General features: G+C 40.5%; 1 protein-coding gene and 1 pseudogene across 1 annotated transcript in view; one reads left to right on the top strand and one right to left on the bottom strand.

Annotated features, from left to right (window-relative positions):
- Positions 1 to 19,113, top strand: part of LOC114486235 (dual specificity testis-specific protein kinase 2-like) — a 97,727-nt gene that overhangs the window by 55,166 nt on the left and 23,448 nt on the right. Inside the window, exon 3 of the mRNA XM_028489428.1 lies at positions 16,101 to 16,149. Within this exon, the coding sequence (XP_028345229.1) occupies positions 16,101 to 16,149 (49 nt within the window). The remainder of the gene's footprint in view (positions 1 to 16,100; positions 16,150 to 19,113) is intronic.
- Positions 1,229 to 2,048, bottom strand: LOC102980361 (BCL2/adenovirus E1B 19 kDa protein-interacting protein 3-like; annotated as a pseudogene).

Raw genomic sequence — 19,113 nt, 5'->3', positions numbered from 1 at the left:
GCATCTAGAGAGAGCTTGGACTATGGGTAGCAGTGTAAGTGGAAAAAAGTAATTGGATTCTGGATATTTTTGAAAGTAGAGGCAATAGAATTTCCTAATGGATTGGGTGTGGGATATTAGCACAAGGAAGCAGGAATCTAGAATGACTCTTATTTAGGTTTTTGACTTGAATGACTGGGAGAATTGAATTGCCAGTAACCACACTGGGGAAGACTGAATAGGGGACAGGTTTGGGGATGGGAGATCAGGAGATATCCAGCTGACAGTTGGGTAAACAAGTCTGGAATTCAGAGGAGAGGTTCAGGATGGTTGTGTCTCTTAGTAGTTAGGGGACCTTAGGTAAGTTATGTAACCTCTGTAATCTCAGTTTTCTCATCTGTGAAGTAGAGAATTAATAATAGTACTACTGTACCAGGTTGATGATGATGCCGAAAACTTGGCCTCTCTGCACTGGTGCCAAATTGAATCTTGGAGACAGAGTTTTGGGTGAGGTGAAAAGGAATAGCTTTATTGCTTTGCCAGGCAAAGGGGGACACAGCGGGCTTGTGCCCTGAAAAACTGTGTGTCCCAACCTGGGGAGATTTGGTGAGGAGTTTTATAGCAGTGGTTCAAGGGGTGGGGTTGCTGATAAGGATCAGAGTGTGTGCTCTAGAGGGCCTGCGTGCCTTTATTCTGGCCTAGGTGGTCTCCTGATGAGCTTCTTGAGGTTAATCGAGCTGTGATCTTCTCTGGAATGAAGAATGCTAACGTCTTCCATTTGTTGGGGGTTTTAGTTCTGTAGAAGAGCTCAAAGATATTGTTATGTGTATCCCTTGAGGTGGAACCAGGGCCCTGTCCCAAGGCTGCACTTTGTTTTTCTCTCTCTTTTTTTTTGGTTTAAAATAATTTTTTATTGCCCAGGGTATTTTTTTCTAGTGTCCTATTTTGTTTGTTTTTGTTTTCTTTTTTAATAACTGTAAATTCAAGCTTAGAGAAGCTTGCCTTTGTCTTGAAAAACAAAACAATAAAACTTTTATATGGATTGCTAACCTGGTCTCATTTTAAGAGAAAGATGGAAGTTATCTTGCAAGACTAAAATTTATACCATGAATGATGCAGGTCTAAGTCTGATGGTACTAAAAGGAGACAACAGCATTGTTGATAAAATTAAAAATAATCTGCTGGTGGCATTTGCAGAAAAGATGCCCTTGCAAATTTCTAAACAACAGTAAACCCTGTTAGGAAATTCTAAAGTGTTTTACGGGCCAAAAAGGGAATGAGGTTAGTAAAATGCCTCAACAGAGTTTGAATAAAATACTGGATTTGAGAGTTACTGGAACTTGGGTATGTAAAAATAGGGTGTAGGTTGGGTCATGCTTACAATGGTCTCAAGTTCAAATAAACTACTGTGACAGTACACTACTTCACAAGTCACACTCTTTCCCAGGGTCTTTTCTTTTCCCTCAGTAGGTACTGGCAGAAGGTGTACTTAGTCGTTTTCCAGTGTAGATGCCTAGCCCCAAAGCCAAAACATGGGAGAGGAAGAGAGATGGAATGAACACCTTAAGAAATTCTGCAGAGAAAATCCCCCCTTTTTTCATGGCTCCACTTTTCCTCATGCTTAAGGAAATGGAATGTTTAGGGTCCCTGAAGTGGAACTCCTTAGGTGGAACGTTTTCAGGTCTACTGAACCAGTTGGATACCCAGTCTACGATTTTCTTCAAAGAATCCACTTCTTTCTCTCCTGCAGTTTCTTTTTCTGTCTGAGAGCTATGGTCCCTGCTGGTGTGCATTTCCACATCAAACATGATCTGCCCAACTTCTTGTGGGGGAGGACTATCTCAGTGAGAACTGCCTCTTGAACTACTCTGTCCAGATTCATGTTGTGCATCCAAAAGAATCTTTTCCATATTTCCATTGTGGATAGAGGATGAGGAGGGTACATGTTCTAGCCCCCCGTTTTTCCCATTGCCACTGTCACTGGCCTTGCTGCTGTTCATGGGGAGCTCCACCCAGGAACTGCTGAGGCCGGCTGGTTGGGGCAGAGACTGTTCACCTTCCTCACAGTTGTTGTCTGGGGCCCGCGGCTGCTGTACTGAGATGACATTGTCGCAGCAGGACTGTCTGGTTCTCAGGCAGCACCACTGCACTTTGTTTCTTTTCTTTTTTTTCTTCTTTTTTTTTTTAAACGAATATCTTGTTTTTTAATTTTTATTTATTTTATATTTTTGGCTACATTGGGTCTTAGTTGCAGTACATAGGCTCTCTAGTTGAGGCGTGCAGGCTTAGTTGCTCCACAGCATGTGGGAATTTAGTTCCCCAACCAAAGATCGAACCTGCGTCCCCTGCATGATTCTTTACCACTGGACCACCGGGGAAGTCCCCTGCACTTTGTTTCTTGACTGCTCCTCCCTTGTCTCTGCATCCCCTCCCTTCCCAGATTAGCAACTGTTTGAAAGGCTTCTGTGCCAAGGAGCCCCACAGGGTCCTGCTCGGTTTCACTGGGAGGATTAAATGAAATAACGTACATAAAGAACTTATCATGGGACTTCCCTGGTGGCGCAGTGGTTAAGAATCAGCCTGCCAATGCAGAGAACACAGGTTCAAGCCCTGGTCGGGGAAGATCCCACGTGCTGCTAGAGCAACTAAGCTCATGCGCCACAACTACTGAGCCTGCCCTCTAGAGCCCACACACCACAACTACTGAAGCACGTGCGCCTGAAGCACGTGCGCCTACAGCCCGTGCTCCACAAGGGAAGCCACCTCACTGCAAGGAAGAGTAGCCTCGGCTCACGACAACTAGAGAAAGCCCGCGCGCAGCAACGAAGACCCAATGCAGTCAAAAATAAAGTAAATAAATTTATTTTTTTAAAAAAGAACTTATCACAATGCAAGGCACTAGATCTTAGCTATTATTTTTATTATTGATGCTGCTATTATTATAATCATCTGAAGCATCATATAATAAGGCTGTATAGCATAAAGCTTAAGAGTTAAGGATCCAAACAACAATAAACAGATAACGTATTAAGCAAAAGAAAAAGAGTTAAGGATCCAGTCCTGACTGCCGTTTGCTAGTTGTGTGACCTGGGGGAAGCCACTTAATCTCTCTTCAGTTTTATTATCTGTAAAACGGACATAGTAATAGTACCTATTACATAATGTCTTCATAAGGATTAAATGAGGTAATTCCTATAAAGTATTTAGAACAGGGTCTGACACATTATAAGTGCTCAGTAAATGTTATCTACTATTATCATTATTTGTGAACTCCTTAAAGAAGGAACCATCATGTTTATTTCTGTGGCCCCCACTTGATCCTCATTGCCTGGCACTGTGCTTAGTATATATGTGACAGGCCGTAAAAAAAATATTTAAGTGTTCTGTTTATCTATGGAGAGTACAAACCTTGCACTTAGTATTTACTTGATACATGCTTGTTGGATTGAATTGGGGAAGAAATAGATCATTGGGAGAGTGTTTCAGAAGTATGCTCACATAATCTGAAGTTTGTGTTTATATTTTGCTATTTTAGTGTGAGTTTATGAGTAATTGTAGACTAAAGGATAAATTTGGGAAGGAGGAAGAAGCTTTTTCAGTGCTTGGGGAGACAATCTATATACTTGGGTTTGTGGATTTTAGTTTTCTTCTGAACTTCCTGGATTTAAAAAAAAAAGCATTTGGGGAACATTTAAAGTCACTGCACATATATGTATTAATAGTTCTGCGTTTGTCAGGAGACTTGGTATTTTGCTGCTTGCATGGCAGTTTTGAGCAATGTGGTTTAAAATTTTCTGTGAAATAAAGAAAATACAGAATGAATTCATTCTTAGTCTCATTTTACTTTCAATTGTTATTCAAGATAGAGGATATTTTTCTCTCAGAAATCTAGGATGTTTTTATATTTATTAAACTGGTTTAATATTTATAAGCAAGCAGATCTAATTTAAACTTTTTAGATATTTGTATTGTTTCACTAAGAAAAAGTAAAATTTGACGATGAACTTGATTTGTCCTTTTGTTATTATATATAGTGCTATTGATATGATCTAGTGATGGCTGCGGAATGTTTATCATGCCTTTAGCTATCTTAAAATTGGACTATAAGAACCATGGAGAGAAAAGAGAAAGCCAGACTGAACCAGCTCTGCTTAGTGTCACCTGATGTGAGGCTCTGGTGGTTAATGTCTGTTCAGCTGAGTTTTCCTAATGAGTTTTCGTATATATGACCTCACACAACCAGTTTTCTATGATGTAATACCTCTAAAACACGTTTGAACTGCAGCAAGCCTTGCCCAAGGATAGTACTCCTTTTTTTATGGATCTAACATTCATAGCTCTTTGGGGACTTGAGTTCTGAGCCATTTACCTCTCTTCTCCTTTTTGGTTATTGGTAATTTTTTCTAGTCTAAGAGAGCATTGGTATCTTTGCTTTATTTGGGAGTAAAATGCAAAGCAGTTCATTTTATTTTTTTATTATTATCTTTTAATTAATTAATTAACTTACTTATTTATGGCTGCATTGGGTCTTCGTTGCTGCGCACAGGCTTTCTCTAGTTGTGGCGAGCAGGGGCTACTCTTCGTTGTGGTGCGCAGGCTTCTCATTGTGGTGGCTTCTCTTGTTGCGGAGCCCAGGCTCTAGGTGCGCGGGCTTCATTAGTTGTAGCACACGGGCTCAGTAGCTGTGGCTTGCGGGCTCTAGAGCTCAGGCTCAGTAGTTGTGGCACACGGGTTTAGTTGCTCCGTGACACGTGGGGTCTTCCCGGACCAGGGCTTGAACCTGTGTCCCCTGCATTGGCAGGCGGATTCTCAACCACTGCGCCACCAGGGAAGCCCCACATTTTAATATTTTACTATAGGTTTATTTCAGGCCTCTTAATTGTTTTTTTTACCAAACTTTGGAGTCAGACATTTTTCTGGAAAGACCAGTACGGGTCAGAAGAACTCTTACAATATGCATGGTACTTTTATTGCTCAAAGTTGGCAGTAGAAAGGCTTTTAAAGCTAACCAGTAAGATTTTCATTAGTTTACAGATAGATAGTTTTTTATGAATCAAAAATGAAATTATTATTGAACCACTGGCCTTTTTCTTCCATACTGATTGTCATAGAACAAAGCATAGGCTTTGGAGCTTAATAGATCCAGATTCCAGTGCCTTCTCTAATCTGTCAAGTCACTTAAATACTCTGAGCCTCATTTTCCTAGATGATAAAATGGGGGTAATTTCATCTCAGGTAGTGCCTATAAAGCACCTAGCACAGTTTCCAGGTATATTGTAGGTGAGCAATAAGTAGTAATTTTCTTGACAGCTTTGATACAATGGGCACAGACATCTTACTAGGTCCTGTTATGCAGAATTGAAGAGGTCCAAGTCTGACGGTAGTGTCAGTGTTTTGTTTTTCAGAATGAGGATAGATAGATGTGTTTTAGACTATAATCACACCTCTCCCTCATTCTTCTGTTTAGGTAATAAACTTTTGAGAAGGCATAACATTTAAACTTTAATGTTTAACTCTGAGCTTTATACATAACTGAGAGTTCAATAAATATTTGACCCACTGGATGTAAATGCCACAAAGGAACATAATAACATTATTATTTTCCTTATGCTTGTTTAGAAAGAGTCAAATTCCAAAGTCTATCCTGGATCTGTGAGCATTATAACATAGAATAGTGACCCATAAATTTTTTTGATTATGTACCTATTATTAGTTTTCTATGGCTGCTGTAGCAAATTGCCACAAACCTGATGGCTTAAAACAACATAAAAATATTATCTTACAGTTCTGTAGGTCAGAAGTCTGATGGGTCTTACTAGGCTAAATTCAAGGAGGACTATGTTCCTTTCTGGAGGCTCTAGGGGAGAATCTATTTTCTTACTTTTTTCAGCTTCTAGAGTCTGTTTTGCATTCCTTGGCTTGTAGTCCCCTTCCATCTTCAAAGCCAGCCAAGATCAGTTGAGTCTTTTTCACATTGTATCCCTCTGATACTGACTCTTCTGCCTCCCTCTTCCACCTTTGAATACCTCTTGTGATTACATTGCACCCACTTTGCTAATCCAGGATAATCTCCCTAATTTAAAATGAGCTGATTAGCAGTCTTAATTCCATCTGCAGTTTAATTTATTCTACTTGCCTACTAACATAATGTATTCACAGGTTCTAGGGATTAGGACATGGTCATCTTTGGATATCTTCTGTCTACCATAGTATCCCATTAGGAAAACATTTTTGAGCACATCCCCAAGGTGCTACGATCAACCCTTATTAAATATTAGTAAAACTTAATTTCTCTTTTTCATGTAAAAAAAAAGTAAAAATTCTAATTTTCTTTCCATACTTCAGTCTTGCTCATTCCCCAGTTTTGGAGACTGCTGGCTAATAGTAGGGCCTTGAAAGGTCCTGCCTTGGAATAAGAATTTTAACTTTTAATTGAATTCAGTAAATATTTACTGAGCAGTAACTATGAACAAGACAGTGTTTAAGGTATATATAGAGACACAAAAGCTTCTTTCTTACTCATGTTCCAGTCCAGTGCATGTTGTGGGGAGGTTGAAGGGGAGCTCTTTTTAACCTAGGACAGGGCCTCAGTTTCTTCTACTAGGTCTTCTGCATCTGCTGGCAGATGAAGGAAGAAAGTATGGAGGACAGTGTTGAGGTTTTTAATGGGACAGGCCTGGAAATAATCACTTCTGCCCCTGTACCGCTGGCCAGAACTCAGTGTTATGGTCTTAACCAACTAGGAAATGTAGTCTACTTCAGGAGGAAAAAGGAAGTGAACAAGTAGCCATTCCCTTCCATACATAACTTCCCTGCCCTCAAGAATCCTGAGTGGAAGAGGTGGACATAGCTAAAACATGTAGAAGGCAGGCCTGATAAGTGTTACAATAGAAGTTTAAATGGAGTGATATGAGTGTATAGGGAAGAGAAAGATTAATTTTGATTAGAAAGGTGGACTCATTCTAGCAACAAAATGAAAGTGGAAGTGGGAGAATTCAGGACATATTTAGGAGAGGCAGGTTACATAACTGAAATGTAGAGAATGCCGGTGATGTAATAGATAAGGTAAGAGAGGTTGGGGTCAGTTCATTCAGACTCTTGAATAACACGCTAAAGAATTTGGACTTTGATCAGGGGCTGTAAGCTGCCACAACAAGTTTTTGAGTAGCCAATAGCTTCTTAAGTGGAGGGGTTGTGTCTTAATCATTTTTATATCCTTTTTGTAACTATATGGAGAGGTAATATAACATTGTGGTTAAGAGCACAGACTTTGGAAAAAAAAAAAAAAGAGCACAGTCTTTGGGAATTCCCTAGCTGTCCAGTGGTTAAAAGTCCGCACTTCCATTGCAGGGTGCGGGTTTGCCCCGTTCGGGGAACTAAGATCCTGCATAACACGTGGTGCGGCCAAAAAAAAAAAAAGAGAGAGAGCACAGACTTTGGAACCCACTGTTTAGGTTTGACTCCTGGCTCTGCCACTTATTAGCTGTTATGACTTTGGGCAAGTTACTTAATTTCTCTGAGCCTGTTTCTTTACCTATATGATTAGGTTAATAAAAGTGTTACTTCATTGGGTTATCGTGAGAATTAAATGAATACAACGTAGTTCTTACCTGGTGGCACAGTGGTTAAGAATATGCCTGCCAATGCAGGGGACACGGGTTCGAGCCCTGGTCCGGGAAGATTCCACGTGCCACGGAGCAACTAAGCCCGTGCGCCACAACTACTGAGCCTGTGTGCCACAACTACTGAAGTCTGTGCACCTAGAGCCCGTGCTCCACAGCAAGAGAAGCCACCTCAGTGAGAAGACAGCACACCGAGGCAAAGCGTAGCCACCACTCGCTGCAGCTAGAGAAAGCACACGTGCAGCAACAAAGACCCAACACAGCCCAAAATAAATAAATAAATAAATTTATTACAACAATGAATATAACATAAAGTGCTTAGAACAATGCCTAGATGGTAAGCGTGCTTTGAGTTAGTTGTTATCATAATTATTATGATCATTACCAGTGCCTGGCACACAGTGGCACTCAGTAATTTTTGAGTGGTCAGAGTTGTGTTTTAAATTATCCAGCAAGTGTTTACATACTGTCATATGCCAGGCAAGAGAATGCTATTAAGAAGCTTATAGTCTAGTAGGGGAGGTATAAGGCATATTATAAAACAGTTAAAGGTAGAAAATGATGATGATATAGCAGTGTGGTGTTGATGGAGTGCCTTGGTAATTCAGAAGCATGCTCGGTCAAAAATACTTCTACTTAGAGGGAGCCAAAGTCTCTGGTCAAAGTCTAGTTTACCAGTAGTATCAGAGTTGAGAGTTTCCTGTTGTAGTCTTACTAACTTTAGAGTAGTGATCAGCTAGCTATCCTTGGTCTACACTGAGCCTTGCCACTCAACATATAAGTCCATAGACCAAGCAGCATTAGCATCACCTAGGAGCTTTTTAGAAATTCAGAATTTCAAGTCCCCCCTGACCTATAGAATCTAAGTCTGCAGTTTACATGAATTCTAGGTGATCTGTTTCCACATTAAAATTTAGGAAACACTGGTCTAAAAAAATCAAAAGCAATGTGAATGTGTGTGTAATATGAAATTAAAAATAACAAAGTTGAGTAATCTAATCACTCACTCTCAAGCATATCCATTAAGAAAGTGCTCCCTTCCCGAGCTAAGTAATTTTATCTTGCATGATTTTGGGTGGTGGTAGTGGAGAATAAGAATCAATCAGGGGCTTCCCTGGTGGCGCAGTGATTGAGAGTCCGCCTGCCGATGCAGGGGACGTGGGTTCGTGCCCCGGTCCGGGAGGATCCCACATGCCGCAGAGCGGCTGAGCCCGTGAGCCATGGCCGCTGAGCCTGTGCGTTCGGAGCCTGTGCTCTGCAATGGCAAAGGCCACAGCAGTGAGAGGCCCGCGTACCGCAAAAACAAAAAAAAAACAAAACAAAGCTTCAGCCACAGTTTAGATTTTGATTAAAGAAGCAATAAAAATTTCAGTAAAAACTTACTGTTGATATTAAATGCTTTTCTAGGCATAAATCACTTCCCTGTTAAGGATGAGTAATATTTCCCTTTTAAAGTATATTCTGTTTATAGCAACTGGAATGATTAACTCTGCTCAAGCTCTTCTTCCAATATAAAGCTACTGCCTGTCTCAGCTTGCCAGCTCTGTAACACCATTTTCAACATGGTGGTGGTGGAGAGGAAGTGAGGGTGAGGAGGCCTGGCAGAAAAGTTTCACATAGAGGTAGAATTGTGCGACACCACTGTGATGTGGCGATGTGAGTAGGAAGTGTGGTGCTGGAAAGGAAGTGAGGTTGAGGAGGTCTGGCAGAAAAGTTTCACATAACGGTAGAATTGTGCGACACCACTGTGATGTGGCGATGAGAGTAGGAAGTGGGGAAGACTGTCACATGAAGCCAGTGCCTGCCTGAATGTGTCATCTGTGACATCTCTGTGGATGATGTGGTCATAGTGACAGGTGGGTCTGGGGGGAAGGGAAGCAAGGGTGTATCACACCCAAACCAAATACTTTCAGCTTCTAGGAGATCCATAACTTTAGAATGTAGCCATTGTTTTGCTAGTAGAATCATATTGCTGAGCTTCTATATAAATATTTGATTAAATAAAGTAAGCACCTCTTGGCTTTCCAGCCTTGTACCTGCCTCTAAATGTTCTTTCTTATAAAACAAGTTTACATTGTGAAGCTAATTTGGTGATTACTGCTTTTTCATTCAAGAAATGCTTGTTTAGCATCTTACGTGCAAAAACATCGTATGTCAGGCACTGTATATAGAAATAAGTTAGATGAGATCTGTACTCTTAAAAACCTTTCTTATATTCCAGTCTGGAGAAGAAGTCAGAAAGGTTAAGAGAAGAATAGCTAACATTCTCTAGTGCTTATTATGTTCCAGGAGTTCAAGTTGTCTCATTTTATCTTCACAATAACCATATAGGTTAGGTAATATTAACATTCCCATTTTGCATGTGGAAAACTCTGAAATACAGAGAGGTCATCAGTAAGTGGCAGAGCCAGGATTCAAATCCAAGTAGTCTGACTCCACACCCTGGACTACTTCACTTATGCTAATGAGCAATCTTTCAAAGAAGGATGTTAGCAGTACTGGGGGGCAGGAAGAGAGAGAAAGAGTGCTAATGTTTACTGAGGGCATCCTGGAGATCGTTGTAGAGAAGATGAAATTTTAGCTGATCCTAGAAGGATAATTTTCAGTAAGTAAATGAAGTCTTCCAGCTCAGGGAGGAGCTTTAACTTAAGTTTTCAGGTCATAAAAATCATTCATGCCTTTCAACAAATCTTTACTGAGAGCCTCCTTACTGTGTGCAAGGTGCTATACTAGGTGCTAGAAATACAGAGATAAATAAAACTCTGAATCTTCCACAGTAAGGAAAGTTACAAAAGAGTAATGTGGGCAGAAGGCAGGTTATAATGAGTTTAGAAACGAAGGAAGGTTAAAGATATGTAGATAGTGTATGTAACCTTAAAGTTTGGTTACAAGTGCAAAGAGTGTATTAGGATCATATTTTAGGGAGAGAGACAAGGGAAGCATTTTTTAAGATGGGTAAATTTAAATATATTTGTAGGATAGAACCAGAGGAAAGGGAGAGATGAGTGAAGAATAAGGCTCATGGGAAAGTGTGAGCTTCCAAAGATAAGCTGGAGCAAATCATGGAAAGTTTCAAGTGCTGTGGTAAGGAATTTTGACATTATTCTATAGGCAGAAGGGAACCATTGAAGGTTTATAAAGAAGGAAATGACATATTTTGTGTTTTGAAAAGATAACTCTAATAGCCATGTAAGGGATGGCATAACTTAGAGTCATTAATAATAACAAAATAAAAAACAGTTAACCTTTATTTGATCATAGGCTAGACATTGCTAAACATTGTCCCTGAAATATCCATTTAATCCTCCTAACAATCCTTTAAGGTAGTGTTATTTTCAGGTCCATTTTTTTCAGATAAGGAAATGGAGATTTATAAAGGTTAAGTAACTTGTTTAAGTTCCCCTAGGTGGATATGGATAGATTTCTATGCTCTAGTGCAAAGGTGAGCAAACTCTGGAAAGGACTAGATAGTAAATATTTTAGTCTTTGCAAGCCATACAGTGTCTGTCACAACTATTCAACTCTGCTCTTGTAGCACAAAAGCAGCCATAGAAAATACCATGTCTGTTCCAATAAAACTTTATGAAAATGAGTAGTAAGCCACAGTTACTAACCCCTGTTAGTGCCCATTATAGTTTAGAAAGCTGTAGTGAAGGAAGAAACGTAGCTTATTGTATGTTACTTTACCTCTTTTTGCTATGGAGGGGTAATGAGAATAGAATTATCCTTAGGTAGGAATACCATTTAATCTCAGAGAAGCATCCTTTCTGTAAGAGGTTCACTAGAAAGAGCCTTTTTTTTTTTTTTTTTTTCTCACTGTTACAGCCCCTCCCGTTGCGGAGCACAGGCTCCGGTCTCGCAGGCCCAGCGGCCATGGCTCACGGGCCCAGCCGCTCCGCTGCACATGGGATCCTCCTGGACCGGGGCACGAACCCGTGTCCCCTGCATCGGCAGGCGGACCCCCAACCACTGCGCCACCAGGGAAGCCCTAGAAACAGCTATTTAAAAAATTTTTTTATTTATTTTTGTCTGCGTTGGGTCTGCGTTGGGTCTTCGTTGCTGTGCGCGGGCTTTCTCTAGTTGTGGCAAGCAGGGGCTACTCTTTGTTGCAGTACACAGGCTTCTCATTGCGGTGGCTTCTCTTGTTATGGAGCATGGGTTCTAGGCGCGCGGGCTTCAGTGGTTGCAGCATGCGGGCTCAGTAATTGTGGCATGCGGGCCCTAGACTGTGCAGGCTTTAGTAGTTGCGGTGTGTGGGCTCAGTAGTTGCAGCACATGGGCTCTAGAGCGCAGGCTCAGTAGTTGTGGTGCATGGGCTTAGTTGCTCCGCAGCATGTGGGATCTTCCTGGACCAGGGATCGAACCCATCACCCCTGCATTGGCAGGCAGATTCTTAACCACTACACCACCAAGGAAGTCCCTAGAAACAGCTATTTATGCATATATTTTAACCACATTCTGCAAAACACCCACTTAACCTTTTATTACAATTGCTTTCCAACAGAATTACCCCTAGAATGAAAATTCTGTGAGAGAAGGGACTTTGTTTTATTCACTGTCATGTCCCTAATGCCTGTTTTATTCACTGTCATGTCCCTAATGCCTTACAATTAGTGGCCATTCAATAAATAGTTGTTGAATAAATGAATGGAATACTGACTCTCATAATTCCAGTGACTGGGGAGTTGTACGAACACTTAGAGAACAGTGACCTATTTTTAAGATACCTCTACAATAAAGAAGATGTGGTATATATATACAATGGAATATTACTCAGCCATAAAAAAGAATGAAATAATGCCATTTGCAGCAACATGGATGGACCTAGAGATTCTCATACTAAATGCAGACAGAGAAAGACAAATGTCATATGATATCGCTTATATGTGGAATGTGAAAAAAAATGATACAAATGAACTTATATAAAAAAATAGAAATAGACCCACAGACATAGAAAATAATCTTATGATTACCAAAAGAGAAGGGTGTGGGGGAAGGATAAATAAGGAGTTTGGGATTAATATATACACACTACTAAATATAAAATAGAAAACCAAGAAGGACCTACTATATGGCGCAGGGAACTATACTCAGTATTTTGTAATAAACTATAAGGGAAACGAATCTGAAAAAGAATATATATATATCTATAGATATATAGATATATATATGTATGAATCACTTTACATCTGAAAGTAATACAACATTGTAAATCAACTGTACTTCAATAAAAAAATTATTACCAATAAAATAAAATAAAATAAAATGTCTTTAATAAGAAAAAAGAAGATACCTCTACAACTGCATCTCCCTTAGATTGATTGTTTTCTCATTTATCTTGCCTGGATTTCCTTTGCTCTAGTACAGCTTCCTATCTTTTACCCAACTAGTTTCTGATGTTAACTGAAACTCTCAGATGCTCTATCTGCATAGCTTATAGACGCTATACTGTGCTGGTCAGAAACATTCAGGAGTCCAAATTCAGTCTTCCAGCACTCTGTGTTACTTATGTTCATTATTCTTTAGACTTTTACCTGTCCCACATTCCTCCCCTCATTCTCTTCTGTATTAGGTAGTGAGTTTCATAGTAAAGAAACTGACAGATGAATAAAGTTAAATGTCCCACTTTTACAAAGCAGGGGATGGAGGTAGGAACAAAGGATGGGGAATGGAGGGGAGAGTAGGCATAGGTAGAAACCAGCTTCTGCCCAGCCAGCTGTGACCAAATTGGATTCTTAACCTGGTCCACTTCTAAGTTATAATTATGAAAATGGCTTACATTTTTTGAACTCTTACTATGTACCAGTCACTGTGCTCTGAACTTTACATTCATTATTTCATTCAGTCTTTCCAACAACCTTACGTTGTGGACACTATTATCCTATTTTACAGAGAGGGAAACTGTTGCTTGCCTAGTAAATAGTGGAGGTGGGATTTGAACCCACACCATCTAACTTCAAAGCTCTTTTAACTACTCTGTTATTTCGCTTCCTATTTATTCCCAAGCCAGAGGTAAGTTTCAGCTAGTCATTGGAACCTGCATCCTATTTTCTGTACTACCTAGATATTTCCTTGGGTTCTTTCCTTTCTCAAGTCCCCACCGTGTCTCTGGATGCACTTAGAGAAAACCAGTGGTCCAGAAACCACCTCTTGGAGAAACTCTGAAATTTCCACATTAGTAATTTTGGTTGAAGCAGCATGTCTTTAAAACTCTGCTGTGATGTTGCAGCGACGAGGCATTCTCCCTCACTTTCTTTTCACTCAACAATTATTTACTGAGTGAGCAAACTATTTACTAGGCACTGTTAGGTGCTTGAGCACAGGGAAGAATATGACCTGGACTCTGCCTTCCTGGAACTTTATGGTCCTTTCCAGCACAGTTACTGCTGTGCCTTCACTCTTACTTTAGTCAGTCTCTTCCCTTTCCTTTGCCCTTCTAAACTAGAACTTTCTTGGGACCTGTGGGTATTGTTAATGAGACTTCCTTCTTGACAACCCAAGCCCCAAGTGTCACTGACTTTATGTCATTTATTTTCTCCTACTTTATAATCATCATCAGTCATAATAATTGATTTATTTAAAAATTATTTTTATATATAAATGTAGCCTGTTGGTTGAAAAAACTTCAAATATAGTATAAGTATGTGCACTAAAAAATAAATTCATGCTTTTCTCCCTCAGTACCATTTATTATTAATGCTTCTAGATATTTTCTATTAATATACAAAATGTTTTTTACACAAATGGGATTTTAAAGCTCGATGTTTTCATTTAATGGTATATTTTGGGTATGTTCTCATGTCAGTGCATAAAGTTTACTTCATTCTTTTTAATGCTATATAGTATTCCAATCTATGAATAAAACCATAAATTAAAAAAATATTTATTTATTTTTGGCTGTGTTGGGTCTTCGTTGCTGTGCGTGGGCTTTCTCTAGTTGGGGCGAGCGGGGGCTACTCTTTGTTGCGGTGCGTGGGCTTCTCATCGCTGTGGCTTCTCTTGCTGTGGTGCACGGGCTCTAGGCGTGTGGGCTTTAGTAGTTGTGGTGCGTGGTCTCAGAAGTTGTGGCCCACGGGCTCTAGAGCACAGTCTCAATAGTTGTGGCACACGGGCTTAGTTCTCCGCGGCATGTGGGGTCTTCCTGGACCAGGGCTCAAACCTGTGTCCCCTGCATTGGCAGGGGGATTCTTAAACACTGTGCCACCAGAGAAGCCCTATGCCATAAATATTTAACAAGTTTTTATTGGTGGGTATTTAGATTCACATACACCGGTGAAGTAGATGTCCTTTTATGTGAATTTTTACTCACCCAAATTGAGTATACTTGTAAGATAAATTCCTAGAGGTGGAATTGTTGGAGCAATTAAAATTTTTGCTAGATGTGATCAATTAATTACCCTTTGAAAAATTTGTTCCAAGAGCTCAACAGTGTTTCCTATCCCAGTTTCCTTACCTTCTGGACAACACTGAGCATTAGCATTCTTTTTTTTTTTTGGCTGTGCCGTGCGGCTTACGGGATCCTAGTTCCCTGACCAGGGACTCAACCTAACCACTGGACCACCAGGGAATTCGCCAAGCATTATCATTCTTAATCTTTGTTCATTGATAGATTTAAAAGGTAGTATCTCCTGTTTTAGTGTACATCTCTCTAATTATGAGGGAATTAGAGTACATTTTGATATTATTAGCCCTTTATTATTTTTGTGTGAGTTATACACGTACCTTTTGCTTATTTTTCTACTGGGTTCTTTTTAAAATTACATATTTAGAAGAGTTCTTTTTATGTCAAGGAAGTTAGCCCTTTGTCATCCAGCCAGTGCGGGTGCTCCCAACCCCAGTTTGTTGTTTGTAAATTACAGACCTTCAGATTGGATAGTTCAACCTCCTTACTTTCTAGGTGAGGAAACTGAGCCCCATAGGGTTAGTGACCTTTCTGTGTGTGGGAGCACGTAGTCAGATAATGGCAGAGCTAAACCAGCACCAGGTTTCTTTGCTTCCAGTTTGGTGCTTGTTCCATTATACCATGCTGTTTTTAAAGGCTTGCTCCCCTCCCTCTTCTACCATTGCTTTTTACCACTAGGTCTTGCTGCAACCAGGTGTTTCATGATAAATTTAGAAAGTTACAGGGGTGCTATCAAGGTTTGTTATACAGCAGGGGTCCCCAAGCCACGGGCCAAGGACCAGCACCGGTCTGCGGCCTGTTAGGAACCGCACAGCAGGAGGTGAACGACAGGCGAGCGATCCAAGCTTCATCTGCCATGGCCCAATGCTCCCCATTGCTTGCATTACCACCCGCACCATTCCCCACCCCACCCCACCCCCTTCCCGGGAAAGTTGTCTTCCACGAAACCCATTCCTGGTGGCAAAAAGGTTGGGGACCGCTATTATACAGGCAACCAGTAGACTTCACAGGTATTGGATTGTCTCGCATGTGCAACTACACTAGTTATGTTCATGTCCTTTTCATTTGTTTAAAAAAACATCTGTTTCGTTTTGTAGGTTCATGGGTGTGTGTGTACATCAAGGACAATTGCATGCACTCACAGAGGTAAGACTTCAATGAGCGTGTTGAAGTGAGTTCTTTGCGTTAGTTTCAGCATGTATGGTTCCACTGTAATTGTTACTCGCATATGTACGCAAAATATGTGTGCATTTATGGTTATGCAAAAATGGCATGTTAACAATGTTTTCTTCTGTAGCCTGGGGACAATGGCCATATCTATTAATACTCTTGGATTCCCTAATAACACGTGGTGAGTTCTCTCGGGGAATGAGTGCTCAAATATTATATTGGTTCTTGCTGCCCAGATGACCCCCTCCTAAACTAAAGGATGGCATCACTTGTCTGCAAACTCTATCATGGCAACAAATTCCCAGACTACCCAGAAATTTGTGGTGTTCTGATCTAAAATTCCACTGTTGCTGCTCTAGTTTCCTGACTGAAGGAAACTACTCCTTGGAGAATTTACATCTTTATTCTCATTTCATGTTCAGCCTCTTATAGGCAGGTAAATATGTGGTAGTCATTACTCAGCCTCTGAGGACCAGAGAATCCTCTCTGGAACAAAGACTTCCCAAATTCAGGTACTGGGTTACCAACTTCAGAATTTGCTTGGGTTCTTCTTAGAAACATAGATTCCTGGAATACTCTAGGTTTAGTAGGTCTTCAGAGGGCCCATATGTATTCTTGAAAGCTCTTCAGATTATTCGAATGAGCATCTAGATTTGAGAATCTATGTTCTAGAATGTTTACACATTTCTTCTTGAGCAGTACCAAAATACAAAGTGAAGAAATTTAGGAAGGAAAATTGTTTAACAGAATTTGCAAGAGCATTGGTTTCCTGCTGGCTTGGTACCTGGTATTAATCATTAATATCTTATCAAGGAGGGTCCCATGTGCCTTACCCTATGTCTTTTTTCTCAATTACTGAGGATACCGGAATGTGAAGTGTGTGTAGCTATGTCCTGCCTCTTGTATGGAAGACCAAAGAAAGCTGGTTAGTGAGGTAGTGAAGAGCATGGGCTCTGCAGTATTGATTGCCTAGGTTTGAATCTCCCTGTGCTGCAATGTTTTCACTTGTAAAACGGGAATAATGAGAGTAGTACCTATCCCAGGGAATCTAGATAGGGAAGAGGACTATAGCTGGGCCCTAAAGTAGTTGAATTTTATTTTTTTGTATATATATATTTTAAATTTATTTATTTATTTTTGGCTGTGTTGGGTCTTCGTTTCTGTGTGAGGGCTTTCTCCAGTTGCGGCGAGCGAGGGCCACTCTTTATCGTAGTGCGCGGGCCTCTCACTATCGCGGCCTCCCGTTGCGGAGCATAGGCTCCAGACGCGCAGGCTCAGTAGTTGTGGCTCACGGGCCCAGTTGAGTCCACGGCATGTGGGATCCTCTCAGACCAGGGCTCGAACCCGCGTCCCCTGCATCGGCAGGCAGACCCTCAACCACTGCGCCACCAGGGAAGCCCCGAATTTTAAAAGTCTGGGGTAAAAGGCAGATCGAAGAGTAGCTAGGGAGATAGGAAGAAAATCCAGTAGTGTGTTGGCCTGGAATGGAAAGGAAGGGGTTTCAAGGAGGAAGGAGTAATTATGTAATTGTGGCAAATAACTGTTGGTTAGATCATGACCTCGCAGTGATATTGTGAGGATGAAATGTAAAACGCTTATTTAACACAGTACCTGGCATGTAGTGATTGCTTAATACATTTTCACTATTACAGCTTTTATTAACAGTGACTAGTCCCTCCTGAACTCCTTGAATTGTCAGTATTTTTCATTTGGTACTTAGTTCTGTACTGCTGTTAATGTCACTAGATTTTAAAAAAATTTTACAAAGTATAACATAACAGAAAAGCACACATGAAAAGTGTGCATCTCACTAGGTTTTCACAGATGAACACACCCATAACCAGCGTCCTGGATCAAGAAACATTTTCTGTGTATTTCTTTTCTCAGAAGTAAGTCTATAAATTCCTCAAAGACAAAACTCTCTCCTCTCAAGCCTTCTGTCCACCAAAGCTCTGGCACTAATAAACACTTGTAAAAGTATTTGTTGCACTCTCTGTTTATATCACTGTTTTCTGAAATGTGAGTTCATTGGAAGGGCTTGTGTGTTGGTTTTACTGACAAAGAAGAACATGCTTTGAAATCTGTGATCATGTCTCAAGTTTAAAAGTGGGTGTAGTTGGGGCTTCCCTGGTGCCGCAGTGGTTGTGAGTCCGCCTGCCAATGCAGGGGACACGGGTTCGTGCCCCGGTCTGGGAGGATCCCATGTGCAGCGGAGCGGCTGGGCCCGTGAGCCATGGCCGCTGGACCTGTGCTTCCGGAGTCTGTGCTCCGCAACGGGAGAGGCCACAGCAGTGAGAGGCCCGCGTACCACAAGATAAATAAATAAATAAATAAAAGTGGGTGTAGTAGAAATGGCAGAAATGTATGATCATAATGCAAGATTCTTTTGGCCATGTTGCACTTAAATAATATTCTCTGTTGCTTGTTAGCTTGTTTATAGCCATATACAACATACAGTAAGTGCTTTGTGAGTATATTTCCAGTATCATTAATGAGATATTGATATAGTTTATCATATTAACGACCTTTATTATGATGTTAATAAGCTGAAGGCCATGAAGCCCAAATATCCAAATGTTCTTGCTTGTTTTCAGAAGGGGATCAGCAAAGGCCATCATGCTATAGATTTCTGGAGACTCCTAGGTTTAATTGCCTTATAATTTGACTTGACAGCACAGCTATTGGTTTCACTAAGGATCATAAAAATAAATTACTAATAACATTAAGCATACTGCTTGGAACTGGATGATATTTAGTAAATATTTCTTGGTTGGCAGAATGCCTGCCCTCCACAGTAATGTGAGCACCATTCCTTATTGCTCTTAAAATAGTTTACTAATAATTACAGTAGACAAGCATAACTCTTATTAATGCCTATAAAGTATTGATATTATTAAGAAGAATATTTCTCATATACAATGGTGATATAGACTTTTCTGG

This window comes from Physeter macrocephalus, chromosome 4, assembly GCF_002837175.3.
Source record: "Physeter macrocephalus isolate SW-GA chromosome 4, ASM283717v5, whole genome shotgun sequence".
NCBI classification, from domain to species: domain Eukaryota; kingdom Metazoa; phylum Chordata; class Mammalia; order Artiodactyla; family Physeteridae; genus Physeter; species Physeter macrocephalus.
This window is presented reverse-complemented; position numbering and strand designations above follow the sequence as displayed.